Source organism: Hypanus sabinus, chromosome 12 (genome assembly GCF_030144855.1).
Source record: "Hypanus sabinus isolate sHypSab1 chromosome 12, sHypSab1.hap1, whole genome shotgun sequence".
NCBI classification, from domain to species: Eukaryota; Metazoa; Chordata; class Chondrichthyes; order Myliobatiformes; family Dasyatidae; genus Hypanus; species Hypanus sabinus.
In genome coordinates, this window is record NC_082717.1 from 71829126 (window position 1) to 71853248 (window position 24123).

The 24123-nt window shown below is 37.8% G+C and overlaps 1 protein-coding gene across 4 annotated transcripts in view; it reads left to right on the forward strand.

Annotated features, from left to right (window-relative positions):
• tasp1 (taspase, threonine aspartase, 1) overlaps positions 1–24123 on the forward strand; it is a 147170-nt gene that overhangs the window by 55232 nt on the left and 67815 nt on the right. For all 4 annotated transcript variants that reach the window (XR_009515149.1, XR_009515150.1, XM_059986205.1 and 1 more), the window contains exon 7: positions 10926–11032. Coding sequence is in view for 2 of the 4 variants with exons in the window: in XM_059986205.1 (XP_059842188.1) it covers positions 10926–11032 (107 nt within the window). In the remaining 2 variants the exon portion in view is untranslated. The remainder of the gene's footprint in view (positions 1–10925; positions 11033–24123) is intronic.

Consider the following 24123-nt stretch of genomic DNA (forward strand, 5'->3'; position numbering starts at 1 on the left):
ACGTCAATTATTAAAGTATGCACGCAGGGTACAACTCTGAGATTGCACCTTCCCACAGACATAGAAACATAGAAAACCATGGAACCCCTTCAAAGAAAAACATCAAACCCAATGCACAAAAAGGAACAAATCATGCAAGCTAAAAAAAAACACAAATTATAAAACACCAAACCACAAAGTCATTGGAAGAGCTCAGACATATTTAGTTCAACTCAGTTTAGTTCAATCTGGCACTGTCATTCATGAACTTCAAGCTACAGAGCCAGTCTGCCCGATCAAAATGGTACAAAATGTTAACAAAAAAGGTGCAACCAGCTACCAAAAATACATCATAATGTAAACTACAGAGCACAATCTACAAACTACATTGATTAAACCTTGCCCTGGACCCAGGACTCTGGCAACATCTAGCAAGAGAGACAGCTCATATGCAGGCACCCACCTGAGGGAGCAGGAGGTGTGAGGGGGAAAAGAAAAGGATTGGTCATATGCAAATGAACTGTGTTGAACACCCACTTGCCTTCTGCTCTTGTTCTGCTTGATTTCAATCTTCCTTGATGCTTTAATTGGTAAGAAATGGAGTTGATCATGGGCTCATACCCCATCTCCAGGCTTCTTGGCCTCCCGGCTGCACACATTGCTCAGAGCCTCACCAAACCCCCTTGGAGAAAGCAAACCACGAGACTGGTCAATTGGCCTGAAAACACACCTCCAAAATGTAGATCACAGGCTCCAAAAGTAGCAGAACCGCATATGAAAGAGAAAGATGTGAAAGAAGCAGTTTCATGAACCATCTGAAGGATGTTACCCTTGGTCGCGTTGCTTGCTGGTGCCATCTTCTTGACTCCATTAGTTTCTTCCTCTACACTTTCAATTTCTGTCGTCTCATTTTCTTCTGTTGCTCTTTTGCCCCATGACCTGCACACTCATTCCTATTTGCTCCTTACTCTCCCCTTTCTAGAACATCTTTACTGTAATTGCTGCTACCTCTGCAGGCAGCTGCACTACTAATAGCTCTTGACTGTGTTTTCCCTTTACGGTTGACACAACTGGGAACATCCTGACTGGCTGCATCACTGCCTGGTATGGAAACTGTACTTACCTCAATCGCAGGACTCTGCAGAGAGTGGTGCAAACAGCCCAACGCATCTGTAGATGTGAACTTCCCACTGTTCATTACATTTACAAAGACAGTTGTATAAAAAGGGCTTGAAGGATCTTTGGGGACCTGTCACCCCAACCACAAGCTGTTCTAGCTGCTACCATCCGGGAAATGGTATCGCAGCATAAAAGCCAGGACCAACAGGCTCCGGGACAGCTTCTTCTGGCCATCAGACTGCTTAACTCATACTGACACAACTGTATTTGTATGTTATATTGACTATCCTGTTGTACATACTATTTATTTCAAATTACTACAAGTTGCACATTACACACTTAGACGGAGACGTAATGTAAAGAATTTTACTCCACATGTATATGAAAGATGTAAGTTATAAAGTCAATTTAATTCAACTCAGTTCCTGACATGATTCACAATCATAGTCCTGTCTTCTATCCCGCTTGGGGTTGCTGTCTCTCTGTGAGCCATGTAGTCTTCTCTGAAGAGTATAAATGTTGCTGTCCCTGTCTTGTCCATGTTTTTTCTCCCTTTCCTGAGTCCGTGATGGCACCTGCCTTACTGAGAGTGTCTTTCTCCAGGATAGTACCTTCTTTGTTTGAACACACCCAAGAAACTACAGGAAGCTGCACTCCCTCTTTCTCAAGAGCCTAAGGCTCACCTCTTTCTGCCCTCAGTTTCACCTCCTGCACTGGTAATGTAAATTGCTTCTCCAGTCATGGACAATGGTACATCAGTTATTGATACTGACAACCCTGTGTTTCATATTACTGGCCCCTTAATAAACCTATTGTGTACATCCTGACCTCACCAGCTCTATAATCTGGTTGGCATTCAAATTGGACAAAGAAGTTACTGTGGATTCTGCCTGCTTTGGTTAACAATTTTCACACCTTCGTTCCTTTCTAGGACACTGCCTCCAAAGATGGTCTTTGATGCCACAGATGTAACAAATCATCGGCTTTCCATGTATATTCGGACAATTCCTTGCTCGGTGCCCTGGGTGTAGGCAGACAAAGCAAGCTTCTGTGTCTTCATAGCAGCTACATTCACTACAGCCATTTTATGATTTCTGTTCCCCTTCTTCTGGTCTTATCTCCCTTGCCCGTGATACTGTCATAGGGTAGGTCGACCCCACTGCTATCCCCAAATCTAAAACTTCCTAGTGGGCTGAGCTCAGGCCTTCCTTCAGCATCGTCAGGAAGACTGGATCATCCCTCTCTGGATTGTCCAACCCTGAGTACTCCTCATATGCTCGATACTTATGCTCTGCATAGTCCATGGCAGGTTTATCAACTCTCTGAGCTACTGACATTATCATTCTCCAGTTATTGTCACCTCCCCCCAGTCACTGCCTCATTACCCCCCTAAAGAAGTGATATCACTCCTTGTTACTGACATGCCCGCTATTTGCCCATGTACGATCCTGTACTTCCTGGGGCCATACTGTTCCACATAGTCCTTGGGCATTTTGTTTTTATCAATACATGAATAAATTTTGGTGCATCTGGTGAATTTCAATCATTTTCTCAAGGTAATGCCAAAATTCTGAATCCCTACAAGCATCTTTAAGTGAGGGCAACTGACAAAATGCTCTGCTTCTACCTGGTGGGGATAAAGGTTTTATGAATTGTAGTAATCAGTGTCAAGTGCTAGCTGGGGTCGATATTCCATTGTCTGATCTCAATAGGTGCCATCCTAGCAGATATACCTGTGTATAGCCTCTCCTTCAAATATCTCCACACTAATTCCCATATTAATTATAAGGGATGGATAAAAATTAAACAGTACATACTTAAAAGCACAGAGTATGTACTTTGCAATCTTTCACTTAAGTGCTTCTGAACTCACGATGTCTATTGTATTGCCTTTCATATAAAAGTCTGTTACCCCAAGGTATCAAACTTATTCTTAAAGCACACAACACACTCACAAACAAGTATAATACTATACAGTCTCCCAAATGAGTAAATACACACCCCTCTGGCATCCCAAATGGTCAGTAGCCACCTTCTGCAACTGTTGGCCCTGTCTCACCAAACTATTCCAGAATGTCTGGTCCTTTACACAAACACACATGGTCATCACTTTGCAAACCATATCTCTTGGTCCATGGGCCAATTAAACTTCAATTTACTGCTTGCAGTTTACAGTAAGAACTGCAGACTGGTTCTTGCTTGAACTTGCATAACTCCAAAATGTTCCCTAACACTTTTGTTAGAAAAGGAATAAATGTGTAGGTTTGTACAGTGATCAGTAATTCATTAATAATTCGCCATGGAGTATTTATGTTTGGGTCTCAGAATAGCCACTCTCTGGCTATTCTGAGATCTCTTTGGTTGAGCAACTGGCTCACCAAGTGCTGATTCCCATGCTATGATCCACTGGGACCCTGGTGTATGAAAGAGAGAGAAGGAACCTTTCCCACTACCTGAATCCCAATTCCCACCCACCCTTTCCCTCACTGTGGCAGTTTGTTGGGATAGAAAATGAACTGATTGAAATTTAGTAATAACATGCAAAATTTAAATGGAATTTTTTTAGTGACATGCAAAAGAGAATTAAATAAAAAAGCTGATAGAAAGTGTGAAGAAAGAGCAGACTAGTGAGATTAATTGGGTGATCCATCATTACAGCCTTTTAATAACTTTCACTGAAGTTTTAAGAATACTTTGCCCTAAAAAATTCAGAAGTTATAGAGCAGCACCATTTTGATCAGCTCATATTCTCAAACTCGTCTTGCATATAAGCTTGCTTTATTGCACACAATCGCTTCTCGGCTGTAGTTCTTGCTAATTTTGTTACTTTGAGTTCACTATTTTGTTTCATCCCCATTTGTTTATAATCAATTTTTTTTCTGACTATGATCTTTTTTTGCTGATAATTAAATGAAGGATCAGAGTTGGAGAAGGTTCTGAAGTCTGAAGAGTTTTAATTTATGTGTACAAGGTCATTGAGTGCTAATAATTGTAAATGAAATAGTTTTCTCCCCCATCATATTTGTGATATGACCTACATTTTTAGCTATTTTTTCACACTACATTGAAATTAAACACAAGTAAAAATGAGAAATACTTGAGATAATCAGCAGGAAAGGTAACGTGGGAGAGAAAAATTGAATTAAGTTATTTTTTGCTTTCTTGCCACTTGATCTGAGTATCTAGTATTTTCTGTTTTATTTTTAATTTTAACTCAATGCTCTAATGGTGCATTTAAAACAGAAAGCAACAAATACTGGACTTGAAAATGTTATATTTGAGTGCACGCAACATAAAAAATAAAATGGACGATCTTGAAATTCAGCTACAAATTTGCAAGCATAATGTTGTGGCCGTCTCTAAAACTTGGCTAAAGAATGACTGCCATTGGGAGCTGAAAGTCTAAAGATATACAGTGTATCGGAAAGATAGCTTAGTAGGCAGAGGGTGTGGTGTGGCCCTGTGTATAGGAAATAATATTAAATCATTAGAAAGGGATGACATAGGATCAGAAGGTATAGATATGTCTGTATGGGTTGAGTTAAGAAATGGCAAGGGTAAAAGGACCCAAAATGACAATAAACTGAATCTGAGAAGGGCAATGTCATGATAATCGTTGGGGATTTTAACGTTTAAGTGGATTGGGAAAACCAGGCCAGTACTGGACCTCAAAAGAGAGAATTTGTAGAATGTCGAAGGGATGGCTTTTTAGAACAACTTGTTGTTCAGCCAACTAGGGGATTGGCTGTGCTGGATTGGGTGTTGTGCAATGATCCGGAGGTGATAAGAGAGCTTAAGGTTAAGGAACCCTTACGGAACAGTAATGATCAAGTTCACTTTGAAATTTGAGAAGGAGAAACTAAATTCCAATGTGTCAGTATTTCAGTGGAATAAAGGAAATTACAATGGCATGAGAGGGGAACTGGCCAAGGTGGACTGAAGAGAGACACTAGCAGGAAGGACAGCAGAGCAGCAATGGCTGGAGTTTCTGCAAAAAATGAGGGAAGTGCAAGACAGATATATTCCAAATAAGAAGAAATTTTTGAATGGAAGAATGACACTACAGTGGCTGACAAGTGAAGTCAGAGCCAAAGTAAAATCAAAATAGAGGACATACAAGGAAGCCAAAGCCAGTGGGAAGTTAGAGGATTGGGAAGCGTATAAAAGCTTACAGAAGGAAACTCAGAAGGTCATTAGGAAGGAAAAGATGAATTGTGAAAGGAAGCTGGTGACTAATATCAAAGAAGATACTAAAAGCTTTTTTAAGTATGTAAAGGATAAAAGAGTTGAGGATAGATATGGGACCAATAGAAAATGATGCTGGTGATATTGTAATGAGAGACGCAGAGTTGGTAGAGGAACTGAATGCATATTTTGCATCAGTCTTCACAGTGGAAGACATCTGCAGTATACCAGACATTCAGGAGTGTCAGGGAAGTGAAGTACGTGCAGTGAAAATTACAACTGAGAAGGTGCTCAGGAAGCTTAATGGACTGAGTGTGGATAAATCTCCTAGACCTGATGGAATGTACGCTTCGGTTTTGAAGGATGTAGCTGGAAAGATTGCAATGATCTTTCAAGAATCTATAAATTCTGGCATTGTAGCGGATGACTGTAAATTGCAAATGATACTCAGCTATTTAAGAAAGGTGGGAGGCAGCAGAAAGGAAACTATAGACCTGTAAGCCTGACATAAGTGGTTGGGAAGTTGTTGGAATCGATTGTTAGGGATGTGATTATGGAGTACCTGGAGGCACTTGACAAGACAGGCCAAAGCCAGCATGGTTTCCTAAAAGGAAAATCTTGCCTGACTAACCTACTGCAATTTTTTTAAGGAAATTACAAGCAAGGTAGAGAAAGGAGATTCAGTAGATGTGTACTTGGATTTTCAGAAGGCCTTTGACAAGGTGCCGCACATGATGCCATGGAATTATAGGGGAGTTACTAGCATGGGTGGAGCATTGGCTGATCAGCAGAAAACAGAGTAGGAATAAAGGAATCCTATTCTGGCTGGCTGCCAGTTACCAGTGGAGTTCCACAGGGGTCAGTGTTGGGACCGCTGCTTTTTACGATGTACGTTAATGATTTGGACTTTGGGATTAATGGATTTGTGCCTAAATTTGCCAATGATACTAAGATAGGTGGAGGAGTGGGTTGTGCTGAGGAAAGAGAGAGCCTGCAGAGAGACTTAGATAGGTTAGGGCAGGGGTCAGCAACCTTTACCACTGAAAGAGCCACTTGGACCCGTTTCCCACAGAAAAGAAAACACTGGGAGCCGCAAAACCCGTTTGACATTTAAAATGAAATAACACTGCATACAACGTTTTTTTTGCCTTTATGCTATGTATAAACAAACTATAATGTGTTGCATTTATGAAATTGATGAACTCCTGCAGAGAAAACGAAATTACATTTCTGCATGCAACAAAAACATTTTGAACTCCGAAAAAAAGACGTTGGGTTGAAAGTTACTTTTAAGTAAAATACTCAATGTCTATTTGAGTCCTTCTTGTATTTATGAAAAACGCCGAACTTAAATTTTCCACCAGCAGCAAACCAAAAATATCATCAGCCAGCTGTCAGCCTGAAAAATAAAAGGACTATTTCACTGAACAATGAAAAAATATGAATATACATAAAATAATAGGCAATTAAAATATTTATCATACTTGGTTAATGGGATTTCTGCTCCTGGACCTCAGCGCACAGCGTCTGCACATCAGGGCTGTATGACGTCACCTTCATCTTTACACAGGATCGCAAGCTGTCATCTGTGAAGCATGCGCGATGTTTGTTTTTAATAAAGTTCATGTTGGAGAACACCTGCTCACATACATATGTGGATCCAAAGATCGACAGGACTCCAAGCGCATACTTTTTCATGTTTACATAAATGTCGGGCACAGCATTCCATGTTTTAAACACAAGTTGGTCCGGATTTGGAAGGTTTTCAATATCACTCCATTTGTGATTCTGAGCAAGAACGGCCTTCTGACGGGCAACATCTTCAAGGTCTGCTGTCAAGCGTCTAAACTTGGACACCCATATGTCTTTGTCGGCTATGTCGGCCAGTTCCATCTCAAGATCAGGTTGACTCACACCTGCCAATGCAGTCGTATTCAGTAGGGAAGGATCGATGCTTAAGGGAGTGACCGGGAAGGATAATGTGTTTTTTTCCTCTCTGAACTCACAGAAGCGTTTCCCAAACGATGTTTGCATTGCGATGATTGCAGAATGTAAATACTCCGAAATTATCATGTCGTGACCTTGTTTGAACTCTCTCAAATTGGGGAAGTGAGACAAAGTGCCTTTCTGTAAATCTCTGGCAAGCACTGTCAACTTGCGCTCGAATGCCAAGACATCCTCCAACATGTGCAGGGCTGTGCGTCCTTTCCCCTGAAGAGCTGTGTTCAGCGTGTTCAGGTGCGCTGTCATGTCTACCATGAAGTGTAGCTTTTCCAGCCACTCTGGCTGTTCCAGCTCAGGAAAGTTGAGCCCTTTGCTGCCCAGGAAAGTTTTCACTTCTTCCAGACACGCGACAAAGCGTTTCAGCACCTCCCCTTTGGACAGCCACCGGACTTTGTTGTGCAGCAGGAGATCAGAATATGCGCTTTCCATCTCGTCCAGTAACAAACGGAATTGACGGTGATTTAAACTTTTTGCCATTATTTTATTGACAATCTGAATGACAACATCCATTACTTCTGTGCATTCCGGAGGAAATGTTTGAGCGCACAGTGCCTCTTGGTGCAAGATGCAGTGAAAAGTCAGCAGCTTTCTGTCCAGCGACTTCTGCAGTAAAGCCACAAATCCCTTGTGCGTTCCCGTCATATTCGGAGCCCCATCAGTAGCTACTGACACCAGATGGGTGGTCTTTATTCCTTTGGCTCTTAAACAATTCAAGACAGCCTCACAGATGTCCTCCCCCCGTGTTTGGTCTTTTAGAGGTATCAACTCAATCAGTTCTTCCTGTGGCCCGGCAGAGTTTACATACCGGCAGAACAACGCTATTTGTTCAATATCACCTTTGTCTTTAGACTCGTCACAGGCAATCGAGTAGGCCACAGCTGAATTGATGTCTTTAATTTGCTGTCTTGTGATGTCTTCTGCCATTTTTATGGTTCTGTCTTTGACAGTCTTTGCAGAGAGGGGCATATCCCTGATTTTCTGCACAATTTCACTCTTGTTTTTAAAGTCCGTGAATAGATGTTCTGAAATCTTAATGAAAGATTCTTTTATATATTCACCATCTGTAAACTGCTTCCCGTGCCTGACTATTTCCTGAGCGGCAATATAACTGGCGTATGTCGTTGATTTTCCAGACTTCATCCATTTCTGGAAATGATTTTTGCTCAGATCAGCATTAGTTCCGAAACGGCTTTTTTTCTCTCATCTCCATCCGGATATTTTTGAGAAAGGGCTGCGTGTTTATTCTGGAAATGCCTTGCGACATTTGACTTTTTGTTGTTTGCTGGTTTCTCATTGCATATTAAGCATACCGGTAAACCAGTCTCGTCAACAGTGAAAGCAAATGAATCTGTCCACGTATCATTAAACGTTCTGTTTTCTTCAGTCACTTTTCTTTTTTTAGAATTCTCCATAGTTGGCTTACCTTGGATCGAAAAATTAAAGAAATCGCGCACTGGCGGGTGTCAGGTATTGGCAGTGGTGACGTATATTAATAGCGATAAAAACACGTTGTAGCAGTGTGCTCACGCAGTCAGTAAACTGCAGTCGAATAACTTTATTCGAACTAAACAGCCTTGCTTTTAAGCCTCCCTCAACCCAGCCCCCATGGACGCAGATGCTGCAAAAGACGCGTACTCACAAACCCCCGTAGGCTATCTCCCTTAGCCGGAATGCTGGCTAATTGTGAGCCGTTTCGGATGTGCCAGGAAATGTGTCGCCACACTTAGATTGTACAAGATCACCATAATCTTCAAATTTAGAATTACATTTCAAAAGCTAACAAACTAACATAAAATACATTTTAATTAAATACTGACCAATTATTTCCCAAAGCCACAGGGAGCCGCAGCACAGAGGTGAAAGAGCCACAAATGGCTCGGGAGCCGCAGGTTGCCGACCCCCGGGTTAGGGGAATGGGCAAAGAAGTGGCAAATGAAATACAATGTTGGAAAGTGTACGGTCATGCACTTTGGTGGAAAAAAATAAATGGGCAGAATATTATTTAGATGGGGAGAGAATTCAAAATGCAGAAATGCAAAGGAACTTGGGAATCCTCGTGCAAGACACCCTAAAGTTTAATCTCCAGATTGAGTTGATGATGAAGAAGGCAAATGCAATGTTGCCATTCATTTCTAGAGGTATAGAATATAATAGGGATGTGATGTTGAGGGTCTACAAGACACTCGTGAGACCACACTTGAAGTATTGTGTGTAGTTTTGGGCTCCCAATTTTAGAAAGGATATACTGACATTGGAGAGGGTTCAGAGAAGATTTTCAAGAATGATTCCAGGAGCGAAAAGGTTACCATATGAGGAATGTCTGGTAGCTCTTGGGCCTTATTCCCAGAAGTTCAGGAGAATGAGGGGGGATCTTATACAAACATTCCAAATGTTAAAAGGCCTGAACAGATTAGATATGTCAAATTTATTTCCTATAGCAGGGGAGTAGGACAAGAGGGCACGTCTTCAGGATTGAAGGATATCCATTTAGAACAGGGATGCGGAAAAATTACTTCCGTCCGAGGGTGGTAAATCTGTGGAATTCGTTGCCCCGAGTGGTTGTGAAGGCTAAGTCATTGGGTGTATTTAAGGCAGAAATAGATAGATTCTTGATTTGCCAGAGTATCAAAGGGTATGGGGTGAAAGCAGGGGAGTGGGGATGACTAGAAGAATTGGATCAGCCCATGATTGAATGGCGGAGCAGATTTGATGCTCCTGTATCAAATGGTATGGAGGAAATTTCGATGGTGCTCCTTTGCCTCAGGATCAGGATGGCCCTGTTTCATTATCTTAGCAGTAATTTTAATTTTCTGATCATGTTCAACTGATTTTTAATTGCTTAGAATACCAGTATGTCATTTTTTCTATGTACGTAGACCCAAAATATGGGATACAAAACTGGCTTTTGACACAGTACAAAATGGTCAATAGTCAACAGTCACCCTTGTATCCCATTAATTTACCTTTTAAAAGGAAATCAGTTTAAATGCAGAAATTGTTAATTGAAAATTAATTTGCAAAATCATTTTTTCCTTCTCAAGCCACTTCCATACCTCTTGGCTTTGCAATTATTATTAGCTGCAGCAATGGAAACCAGACTTTTATGTTTCCCTTCTACCTCTCAGCTGGTCAGACTGAAACTATGCATCAGTTAAGGATAAAGAATACCTTTCAGCTATATATTGTCTCAGTATTGTGTCACAAGCTGAGTTTCTTAACCAAACAATGTTCTTGAATAAAAATACTGTTAAAACTTAATGAATTTCAAGTCCGTTTTCAATTTTGTACTTGCATTTGATTGGGTTTGTTACTAAATTTTCACTTTATTTCCATTTATCAGTTGTTGTTTTGAAGAGCAATTAGTGCTATTAGCAGATCAAATTATGTACTTACATTTACAACAAATAATAGAGAAAAAGTTATCGCAGGATCTTTCATATGAAACCAATAAGGTTATAGATAATAATCTGTTTAAAAGTAGTGAAAAAGATGGGAGTGAAGTAGGTGTGATAGATTAGAGACTTAAAATAAACTGTATAACGATTGGCAGTGGTAGTAAGAAACATGCTGAATATTTCCAGCATTTGTTGTTATTTTGGCTTTTATAATACAAATAGTGTTTTTTTAATCCTATTTAGAATTCAGCTTATCTGCGTTTAGGAAAAACAGACGAAAACTGGAACTTGCAGAGAAGGTGGAAACAGAAATGATTCAGACAAAGAAGAGAAGAGAAGTGTCTGAAAACGTTAGTGTATTTCTTTTTACACTAAATGTAACAAGAATAGTTTTTGTTTAAAATTAGACCTAAAACATGACTTGTATAAACATGCTAATCTATTAAAAGTTCAAAGTAAATTTATTATCAAAGTACATATATGTCACCATATACAACCCTGAGATTCATTTTCTTGCGGCATACAGAATAAATCCAAGAAACACAATAGATTCAATGAAGGTCCGCCTCCAACAAGACGGACAAACAACCAATATGCAAAGGACAGCAAACTGCAAATACAGAAGGCAAAAATCAGTCCCTTTGCTTAATATCAGTTCAACAGAGACAAAAATAGATCTGTAGTCGAGAGGTGTGCAAATGCCCAGCAACTTCTCTTTATTTCTTGAGGGATTTAGTGCTTGGCTTTCAATCAATATTTTCCACCTTAATCAAGATTAGAAACTCTAGAATTTGGGGATAATTGATGTAAACCCATGCTCCCTCCGTAAGTTTGTCCCCTTCGGTCACTCACCATCATGAGGGAAATGTGCAAAAGAATATTTATGATAGAACTTGCAAATTGTAAACACTTTCTTCTTTCACTGTTAGACAGTGATATTTTATTTATATTGGCAGATGTTATAAAGATTTAGATTTATTTTAAGTTTTGTTGAATTCATTTCATATCAACAATACAATTGAGTTTAATATCTAAAAGGAATAGATAGTTATAGAGCAAAACATTTTGTGACTAATTCAAATAAATATCTTGTTCATTTATTTATTGAGAGAAATTATCCAATATTACATGTAGTTGTTGGAAAAAGTATGTGAACTTCTGGGGTTATGCTTTCTACAAAAGCTATTTGGAGTCAGCTGTTCCAGTCAATAAGATGAGATGGGAGGTATGGATTGTAGAGATGCTCTGCCCTATAAAAAAGATACAGAAAATCAGGTTACTGACAAAGCCTGCTCTTCTCAAGAAAGATCTGTTTATGTATACCATGCCTCGATCAAAACAATTTTCAGAGGACCTCAGAAGAAGAAGAATTGGAGAGATGCACAAAGCTGGAAAAGGCTATAAAAGTATTTCTAAAGACCTGAGTGTGCCTCAGTCCAGAGTAAGAGAAATTGTCTACAAATGGAGGAAACTCAGTACTGCTGCTACTTGCCCGAGGAGTGGGCATTCTGCAAAGATCACTCTGAGAGCGCAATGTGCAATGCTGAAGGGGGTGAATAAGAACCCAAAGATAACAGCAAAAGACCTGTAGAAATCTCTGGAACTTGCTAAAGTCTCTGTTCATGTGTCCACTTTAAGAAAAACAATGAACAAGAATGGTGTTTATGGAAGGACCACCTGGATGTTCTACAATGCTTCTGGAACAGTGTGCTTTGGATAGATGAGACAAAAGTTCAACTTATGTGTTTGAAAGGAAAAAGGACTCTGCACACCAACATCAAAACCTCATCCCAACTGTGAAGTATGGTGGAAAGAACATCATGGTTTGGAGCTGCTTTGCTGTCTTAGGGCCTGGAATCCTTGAGGGAGCAATGAATTCAATATTGTATCAAGGTATTTTACAGGAGAATGTCAGGGCAGCAGTCCGTCACCTGAAGCTTAATAGAAGTTGGATAATGCAACAAGACAATGATCTGAAAGTCAAGACTTAGACACTTTTTTTAAATCAATAAAAAGATTGAAAAAAGAAAAGAAAGTCAAAAGTAAATCAAAAAAAGAAAATTTATGTTGTGGAAGGACCTGAAGCAGGCAGTTCATGCAAGGAAGCCCAGCAACATCTCAGAATTGAAGCAGGAATTGTAAGGAGGAATGCCCTAAAATTCCTCTAAGCTGATGTGCAGGACTGATCAACAGTTACCAGAATCGTTTGATTGAAGTTATTGCTGTACAGGGGAGTGGTCACACCAGTTACTGAAAGCAAAGCTTCACATACTTTTTCCAACAAATACACATAATATTGGATAATTTTTCTCAATAAATAAATGAACAAGTATAATTATTTTATGTTATTAAATTGGGTTCTTCTTATCTAGCTTTAGGACTTGCATCTGATCACATTTTCAGTCATATTTATGCAAAACTAGAGAAGATTTTACAAGGTACACAGACTTTCTAGTACCACTGTAATTCTTTTCAAAGCTAATCATAAAATCAATAAAAAGTTACAAAATTGTTGAAGAAAGCGTTGCATCAATTTCCTCTGATAGACCTTTAGCTTCAAGAATTTTTAACTGTAGATTCAAAGAAGTATATTTATCTATTTAGCCTGCCAAAAACATATAGGTTTACCAAAACAGTTACAAGTAAAGAATATTCCAGTTAATTAGGCCATCATGTAATCAGGTAGCCACTTATTTAGGACACTATGTCATTTAATTGGGGCAGGAGACTATTGCTAAACAGTGTCAATTAGTGTCAGATGTGTACACTTGTCTCGCCATTAGACACTACACTGTGCTTAAAGTGAACAGTTTTTAAATAGCATCAGTTGCGTGTCCTTGTGTTCAAAAAGCAGTGATATTTGTCACTGATAATTGGCAAGAAATAAGCAGTAAGACAATTCAGAACTGTTTTACTCACTGCGGTTTCAAGCAATCAGGGAGTGAAAATGATTTCACTACTTCAGCAAGTTAGGAACAATGGAGAATTTGAAGGTTTTGACAATCATCTTGAATGTTATGAAAATGTAGATTTGGGAGTATGCAATCATCGATGACATTGTATGAAAACAGTCCATTTTGTACATTAGGTGTCTGCACTAATTTTCTTCATTTTCAATCAAAAGAACATGGCGCTGGATGAATTCCTTTGTACATGACTATTAGGAACTAATACACAGTCTTATGGTACTGTAGCAGTATTGATTGTGTTCTTAGTTGATCTGTGTTTAATTTAATTATATAATTTGTTACTCAGTTAAGCAGTCATTTGTCTTTTTTATACCTTTTTAACTATTTCCACGAACCTTCGGCTAAATGGGCATTTGATTAATTGGGCCAAAATATACTGGTCCTGATGTGTCCCAATTAATCGGAATCTACTGTATTCTGATCTTTTCTTGGAAATTCTTTTAATATCTCTACTGTAGTTGACTCTAAACATTTTACATAATGATGTTCTGTTAAATTGATTTGGGTCTTCTTTCAAAAATTTTTACCAGGTCTCTTAAAAGAGATTTTTTCCCAAATGCCCACCATTTTTTAAGATTAGACTTGAAAAACCAAGGTATATCCTTAATTATAGTATGTTATGTCATAATGGCAGAAATAGTTACACAATTAAAGAAAAGATTTATCTAGACATTAATATGACCAGGATTTTAGATGAAATCTTTGACAAAATTTTGCCATTTGAATGGAAAGTCTGAATTATAATTCCAGAAATGGAAGTGAAAAGATGTTGGAAATATTCCAGGCCAGAAGAAAACAGAAGAGCTGTCAGTCTCTTAAGTTGAAAGGCACATTGGTAGAAGATGTTTGGAATGCATGATAATGAGCATGCCAGCTGTTGAGCAGAATTTCCTGATTACTTAAACTATGCATACTTTGAAATTCTCAGAACAAAATACTATTGATATTTCAGCCAGTTAAGGTATATTGCATTAACCGTAAGCCTGTACTTCGATACTTGCAAGAAATTGAAGCTGTTCTAGTCAGGATTCTGTCCATTATCATTCAAATGACCAGTAATTTGATTTGAACCTAACTCTAGATCAGAAGGCCAGTATCCAACTTCTAGACAACTATCTTTCAGTTTCCCATCAAAGCTTAATAAAGAAACACAGTTCTTATTCTAACGTAGGTTTTTATCAGAAATATTTATGCTTTTGTAGCACGTTTTTGTTTTGCTTCCAAATCGTAAAATTGTACCAACAAAGAATTATTTACGTATTTTTCTTTCAGTTTAGTAAACTTTATTTTCTCCTTGCAATGCTGAGGATACTAAATAAAGGTTAGATGACTTGTTCTGTGGAACATTTTTGTTCAGTCCCTTTGATCTTGAGCTTCCATATCCTTTCCAACCACCACCCCTAATTTCCTCTGCCTTTGTATTAGCTTAAGACCTGTTATGCTTTAACATTTCCTACTCTAATTTACTCTGATTAAAGTTCATCACTTGAAACATTTTTTCAATGTGTGTGGTCCCCAAAGTACTTCCAGCATTTTTTTTAATTTAATACTTGTTTTTGCTTGCCTCCATTGTGTTTGCAGTTTAAAATTGTGCTAAGTTCAAGTATATGGAGCTGTTTTGAAAATAAATTACCATTGCTGTCTTTGTGGTTAAAGTGGTGATTAATGACTGATGTGAAGAACTGTACTGTGCAAATAATTTTGAAATACATCATCTGCTGAAAATGACTGATATCTGAAGGATATATTACCACTAGTGGAGAATCAAGGGATTGATACTTTGTTATTTTAAAAATATTTTTATATAAAGTACTTGACATGGGTGTTTAATAATTTTGCAATTCTTTACAATGCTAAGATACATGACAAAAATAACCTTGTTCAATAGAAGGTTGATTCTTATCAGGGAAAAATAGTAAACTAATGAATTACGATATGTTACAGACTCTAGGCATTGGAAAGATTAGCTAATGTTGCTGCTTTATTGTTCTGGACAATGACCTCTTGGCAATTTGTGAGTGTGAAGATGCAGTCTCTGACTTAAACAGTGTTGTCTCAGCTGTTGCATAATCGAGTGCCATTTGCTAGTCCAAGTTTGCCTGTGTAATAGCAAATCTAATTGAAAATACTGGAGGATGCTAATAAAGAAAGTCGGTTTTCAAAAATTAGGGGTAGTGGTGATTGAATAAAGCTCTCTGAAAATTAACACATATATTTCTATTTAATGTGAGACTTCTCTTAATGTAGAAATTTTCAAATTTTTAATGAGCAGATTTCTGATGCCATTGATCTAAAATAATTGGATCACAGGCCTCTTGAGTAGATTGGGTGAGGGATGAACACTCGATTGAAATGTTCCAAGAAGCCTTCTCATGGAGAAAAAGATGTTGTGAGGTTTGTTTTAGGGAAACAAGTAAATAATACTTTCCTTATATATTGCCAGTGATAAATTTGCTCCTCCCCATACCACAATTATCCGAATCAAGTTTAGTATCGCTGGCATAGTGTTGTGAAATTTGTTGTTTTGCAGTGCAGTGCAATACATAATAATTTAAAAATCTATAAATTACAATATGAAATATATTTTAAAAATAAATTAATAGTGTAAGAAGTGAGCGAGAAAAGAAAAAAATTGAGATAGTGTACATTGGTTCATTGTCCATTTAGAAATCTGATGGTGGAGGGGAAGAAGCTGTTCCTAAAGCATTGAGTGTGTGTCTTCGGGCTTCTGTACCACCTCCTCGATGGTAGCAATGAGAAGAGGGCATGTCCTGGGTGATGTGATGCTTAATAATGGATGCTGCCTTTTTGAGGTAACAATGCAGATAAAAATCTCCATTTACTCTTCATTCCTCTTGGGATGAATTTTTAAAGGGAAGGTCAGGAAAAGTAGATGCTTTAAGTGATCTTTAATTATCATTGGTCTTCATTAGTGCTTTCTTATCAAAATTAACTTAAGTTCCATTACTCCTTCAAAATTTGAATCATGAGCTGATCATAGCAAAATATTTTGCTGTTTTAAATGTAAAAGTTAAAACAACCATTTTTATCTAAATATAAATTTGAGAAACAATGCAGAGTAAAGTTTTAACTGTTTTACTGAATATTAAGTTCAACATCTAGTCTTCTTCCTCTCATTTTGCTCTTAGTTTGGTGCCTATACCTGTAGAGTATAATAATTCATCATAATTGATGTATGATAGAAACAGTTTTGCCTTTGAAGTTGACTCAAAATAAGATTGATAACTTATTGCTAACAGTTTTAGGGAAAATCAAATTCCAAATACATAAAATGGCAAGGGGTCATTTTAGTTTGTAAATGGATAATTACAGTCATTGAAAAATGTTTTGGGTCTTTTTTTTGCTCTTTAATTGTAGGGAATTTGGGACTGGTTGCCAAACCTATTACTGTTATAGAAATTCATAGAGAGATACAGCTTGGAAATTGGCCTTTTAGCATATCAAGTCTGCACTAACCATTAACTGCACACTAATCCTACATTTTTTATTTTCTTTCTTGATATTGCTATGATACAAAACACTATTGGCCTTGAAATCTTAGTGAGTGTGATTATTAGGTCTTTATATAACTATTCGGTCTTGTGTCTAAACTGAGAAAGTGACCATACATCATCAGAAAATATTTGTATTTAGTATTTATATTGTTTAAGTGTGCCACAAGGCTGTGTGTTTATTCCCACGCTTTACTCGCTTTACACTTACGACTGTGTAGCTAAACACAGCTCCAACACCATTTTTAAGCTTGCTGACAACACCGCTGCTGTTGGCCAAATCAAACTTATGGATTCACTTTCAAGGACTCTTCATCTCATGTTCTTGATATTGATTGCTTGTTTATTATGATTATTATAATTATTATTTTCTCTTTTTTACTTGCACAGTTTTTTGTATTTTGCACATTGGGTGCTGTCTGCCCTGCTGGGTGTTGTCTTTCAGTGATTCTATTATAGTTCTTGGATTTACTGAGTATGCACACAAGAAAACAAATCTCATATATATGTATACAGTCAGCCTTCCTTATCCGTGGGTTCCGCATGCACGGATTCAACCAACCGCGGATCAGGAAAACTTGTTGTTTGAGCATGTACAGACTTTTTTTGTCATTATTCCCTAAACAATACAGTATAACAATTACTTACATAGCATTTACATTGTACTAGGTATTATAAGTAATCTAGAGATGATTTAAAGTATACGGGAGGATGTGCATAGGTTACCGTGGATCAGGATCGAAAAAAACGGAAGTTCTCTCTCCAGCACTCATTGTTTGAGCATGTACAGACTTTTTCTCTTGTCATTATTCCCTAAACAATACAATGTAACAACTATTTACATAGCATTTATTTTGTATTAGGTATCATAAGTAAGTTGGAACAAGTACATCCGGTATTACTTAGCGTCAGTTAGTCAAAAGTTTGTCTTAGTATATAATATATATTTTACCTTTCTATGCATATAAAACACTTAAGAAATGTATGTATTTCAATAATTAAACCACTGTGTTGCTTAGTAATAATTGTCGCTTTCATTGGGGCAGGGCCTTTCACATGCTCCATTATTCTCACTTTATCCTTTAAAATTGTTCCGATCGTTGACCAACTGTAGCCTAATGCTTTTGAAACGACTGATGGCATTTCATCTCTTTCTGTTCTCTTTATTATTTCCACTTTATTTTCACTCGTGATCGTTCTCCGCCAACAGAATAGAAACACTGTGGGCGGCAGGTCCCAAGCTCCACTGGGTCCTAAAGTCCACCACACTAAGACAGGTTAAATAAGGGACTTGAGCATCCACATTTTTTAGTATCTGCGGGGGGGGGGCTCCCGGAACCAGTACCCCGCGGATTAGGAGGGCCGACTGTGTATGGGAAAATGATTCATTGCCTGAACCTGTACATATGCGTATGTCAGCTTTACACATGTTGGGCAGCACTTGTCAGTGCATCCATTAATGCATGAAGATTGCTAGCCCTTGCCATAAGCTAATGTACAATAGCTAACCCATGTTAAAAGAAACCACACAGATACAATTTCTAATTAACAACATTTTTGGGCCAGAATTGGGCTCTTCACTGACAATCACAATAGCAAACAGCCTGAACTCAAAGTTTAGGAATTTAGATGCTTTGAGAGCAACATTGGCATGCTGAATGACATAGGAGATGAGCAGTTCAAACAAGATAAAAGTACAATTTCTTCTGAAGGGGCAGACTGAAAGAGGAATGCCATCTTCACAGAGTAAGCTTTGCCATTAAGTAATGGTTGGTCTGGTGTCCCAACGATTCACTCTGTGGCATTAGTGAACATTTTATGACTCAATCTTAGATGGAAGCAATGCACCACAATCAATGGTATATATGTCCCTAACCCACAAAGCTTTTGAAAAGGCTGAGAAGGACTTTTATTCTAACCTTGTAAAGCCTGAGAGAGACCTTGAAGATTTCCAGCATCTGCAGAATACTGAAAGAATGCAGCAGATCAGACAATATCTATGAAAAACAGAAAATACTGAAGATACTCAACAAGTCAGGCAGCTTGTGAAAAGAGAAATGAACTTAACATTCACAAAATGCTGTAGTCCTACCTTCTATGCAAGACTCAACATTTCATGATTGATATAGAATGGGCATTAGGCGCTTTGAGGCTCTTTTCATAGATAATTGTTTTGCAACTTTTCGACAATTGTCTGCAAAGTTTAATCTACCCAATACCCATTTCTTTAAATACCATTAAATTAGACATCTCATTAACCCTTTATTATCTAATTTTTCTGAGCTGCCCGAGAAAAACGTGGACCTGTTTCTTTGAATTAATCCATTGGGTAAAGGTTTAATGCCTTTTATTCATGATTAATTAGTGACCTTAAGGCGTGCCACCTTTGTTAAAATTAGAACTGCTTGGGAACATGATTTAAATATTTCTTTATCTGATGCGGTTTGGGATTCAATTCTTAAGTCAGTTAATTCAACCTCTTTATGTGCTTGCCACTGCCTTTTACAGTTTAAGGTTGTACATAGGGCTCACATGTCTAAATCTAAATAGTCGTGGTTTTATCCTGACATTAGTCCTGTTTGTGACAAGTGTAAAGGTGGCGAGGCTTCTCTTATCCATATGTACTGGGCTTGTCCTAGTCTAGAAAAATTTTGGAGAGAATTTTTTTTATCCCATATTCTTAATTGCCACTTAGAACTTAATCCTCTGATTGCCCTTTTCGATACCGTGGGTGAGGCAGACATGCGTTTGAGTCCGACTAAACATCGGACATTATCTTTTGCCTCTCGTTTGGCTAGACGCTTAGTTCTCCTTAGGTGGAGAGATACTGCCCCACCCATTAATGCTCAATGACTTAATGATATTTTGTCCTATTTAGATCTTGAAAAAATTCATTACTCACTTCTCAATTTGGACATAAAATTTCAAAAGGTGTGGGGGCCTTTTCTTGAATACTTCCATAACTCCTCTTTAGATTAAGTTTTTTTTTAATCCCTCACTTTCAGCTTTTTTTCTCTCTGTAAGTTCTATGGTTTCTTTTTGATGGAAATTACATTATAGTTTTGCTAGTAGGCATTATTATTCTTCTTTTAAATTTATATTTACAGTTTTGTGGGTTTGAATGCTCCGATTTTTTTTTTACGTATTGTAATGGTTGGCCTGGAGTTTCATAGTGCGAAGGAGGGGAGGATACTAACTTTATATGATTTTATTCTGGGTGCTGTTTCCTTATTGTTATGAATTATATAATTGATATGTTTCTTTTGCACAGTATTAATCTTCATTTTGTTGTTGGGTTTTTGTTTGTAGTTGGTTTGTAGAAATGCATAAAAAATTAATAAAGAAAAAAATGCTGGAAGAACTCGAACAGGTCAAGCAGCATATATACATTAATGGGTGCACTGACAAGTGCTGCCAAATGTGTAAATTTGGCACACACCTGCATACTTACATGTTCAGGCAATTAAACACTTTCCAGTTGTCTTCCTGTTACCTTGTCATTCTCTATTTGTCACACACGCAGTCACATCTGAATCTTCAGGTTCTGGCTACACACCCACCACGTTAATTGTTACTGATATATATATATATATCCACTGCAATCAATTCAAAGTTAAGTTATTATCTAAGTACATATTTAGTTGCTTGACCTGAAACAGCAACACCCTATTCCTCTTCATCAGGACTGGAAGGAAGGGGAAGGTTATAGGAAACATGAATAAAGAACAAAAAGGCTATGAAATGAGAGTGAGAGAGAGAGACTGCTCATTTAAGAAATTGATATCATGCATGATCAAATGTCCATAATGAAACACTACATGAAAAATAATAGTTCAAAACTAATAGGAAATAAGTGATATCTAAGAAAGAGCTTTATATATGAGTAAAGGCATTTTTTTTGGGTGTATATCTGATAATATCTCCAGAGTGAGAAGAGGTATTTGATAATTTTTATGTCAATCAAGAATCAATGGTTGCAGTATGATATGTGCCTGAGATTGATCTAATTTGTAATTTGTGTATGTAACCAAACTCCGTAGTTTTCTGGAAAAATAAATAAGCTTTTATTGTGTAAATGAAGATTTAAGTTCTGCTTCCTCTCTAATTTTTCATCTTAAAGTTGAAAAAGCTAATATCAGCAGATGCTTGAAATATGAAATAAAAACAGAAAATGCTAGAAGTAGCTTAGTTGGGACCTCTTTAGGTTAATGACCATTTTCAGAACTTTGAGAATTTGGAGTCTAACATTAAATTGCGGAGTAGAAAGATTTCCACAAGTTTTTTTTGCTTTCATTCAAATTTGCTACATATTTTATTTGACAGTGGACTGCTGGGAATCTAATTATGATGTATGCTTTGCTCTTGACTGCCAGTATTTAAATCAAAAGACACTTATAAATCCTTACTGAATAGTAGTGATTATTAATTCACTCATTCATGCAATCAGCTTTGATTGAATGGCGAAACAGACGTAAGAGCTGAATGGTCTAAATCTGCTCATGCCTTATGGTTTTAATTTTTTTTTCTTGAGCACTATACCAAAAGTCATAATAGGAATAAAGCAACTATATAGTTCAGATTAACTCAAATATCTGTAAGCTTCAGGTTTTCAAGTCAAAGGAGTAATGGTCTCTAAAGCTAGTATGTAATGCCACATTGTTACCTTGCATTTTATGTATTTTTGGATTTTCTTTTTAGGATCTTGCTTCAGGGATGGCTTTTATAATGGAGAGTAACACTTAATTCTCTTTGGTTGCTCAAGTAGACAATGCTTTTCAGATTCTACATTCAAGGCTTTCTTAATTTTTTTAAGTAAAGAAACAAACTGGAATCTAGCTTTGCAAAGCTGGAAATTTTCTTAATTTATTTTCATTGTCTGTTGTTACTTTAGAGGAATAACTACTTTCAGACAATGACTGAATGGAACAAGAAAATGTTTATTCTCATCCAAGGTCTTATGAGACTTAAATATGTATCCAAATGCTAAGTAAGATATTGCAATTAATTTAATATTTGACAAATTATTTATTATAGCTCATTTTTTCTGGATGTGGATTTCATAGGGAAGACTTATATGTATATATTGGATTTCCTAGGCAATGCTTGTTCATTACCCTGAATTCAGAATCAGAAATCAGAATCATAAGACCATAAGTCATAGGAGCAGAATTAGGCTATTTGGCCCATCGAGTCTGCTCCACCATTTAATCATGGCTGATCCATTTCCCCCTCAGCTCCAGTCTCCTGCCTTTTCTCCATATGTCTTCATGCCCTGACTAATCAAGAATCTATTAATGAACCTCTGCCTTCAATATACCCAATGGCTTGGCCTCCACAGCCATATATTGCAGTGAATTCCACAGATTCACCACTCTCTGGCTAAAAATTCTTTCGCATCTCCTTTCTGAACAAAAGTCCTTTATTCTGAGATTGTGTCCTCTGGTATTAGACTCCTTCACCATAGAAAATATCCTCTTCCACATCCACTCTGTCAAGGCCTTTCAACATGTGATAGGTTTCAGTGAGATTTCCCCCTCCCCCCCCCCATTCTTCTGAATTCTGGTGTGTACAGGCCCAAAGCCATCAGCACCCCTCATATGATAAGCCTTCAATCCCAGAATCATTTTTGAACCCTTTCCAATATCACCACATCCCTTTTTAGATAAGGGGCCCAAAACTGCTCTCAATGCTCCAAATGAGGCCTAACTAGTGTCCTTAACTTATATCCTTGCTTTTATATTCTAGTCCTCACTAAAGAATGATTTTCTTTCCAATTGTAAAAGTCTATGCCTTTCTTTCTTTTACCAAAGTGTGTGACCATGTATGTCCTGACACTGTATTCCATCTGCCACTTCTTTGCCCATTCTCCTTATCTGCCTAAGTTTTTCTGTAGTGCCTCTGCTTCCTCACCATTACCTGCCCCTCCTCCTATCTTCTTAACATCTGAAAACTTAGCCACAAAGCCATCAAGAAGTCGGTTTATTATCACTGATAGTTTGTCAGAGACTTATTCAAGCTAGCTTGATTGTAGCTACCCCCACGATGAATAGGGAGGCATCAGAGTGTGCTGTCTTGTGACTGGTGATCATGGTGCTCAGTTCCTTCAGTGCCAACTTGATTTTGCCAGGAGTGGAATGTATACTGCTACCAGAATGACAGTGGAGAATTCCCTTGGCAGATAGAATGGACCACAATTAACCACCAGATGTTCCAAGTCAGGAGATCAGGACTGAGACACATACCTTCTTGCACCATATTGAGATGATCATGAAATAAATGAATTGTGATAAAAATACTTACACAGTTTTGTTAGTAGATAATGACAGATTTGTGACTAAGCAGCAGTGAATTCAAAATGGCATTTGAATTTGAAAGGCATTAAAATAGTGATTTCAGAAAATGAGTAACTGTGCTGATCAATCTTTGATTCTTATACAGTGTAAATTTCAAGTTCAGCTTACAAATAACCAATTTATGTACAACTCGAACATTCAAACAAAAATTTAAGAGACTGGCAGGATGGATTTGCTTGGAGCTGCAGGCAGCTTCTGCCATGTGGGAACTTGTTTTGCAACTGCATTTCTGATTTTCGAACTGTCTAGGTTAAGAACAATTGATAGGAATGGAACCTGGGGAGGACCTGTACAATGGTTTTCTTGTAACTGAAGGAGACGGACACTGAGTCTACAGAAGTGAGGCAAAGAAACATCAACTTTGTGCACTCTGGACAGCTTACAGAGGAGGAGGAGTTTCCCATCTTGAGGCACGTCAGGGTGGGTAAATCCCCAGGGCCTGACAAGTTGTGCCCTCAGACTCTATGGCAGGCAAGTGCAGAAATTGTCAGGGCCCTAGCAGAGATACTTAAATCATCCTTAGTGACAGGGGAGGTACCAGAGGATAGGATAGCTAATGTTATTCCTCTGTTTTAATGAAGGCTGTAAACATAAACCAGGAAATTAT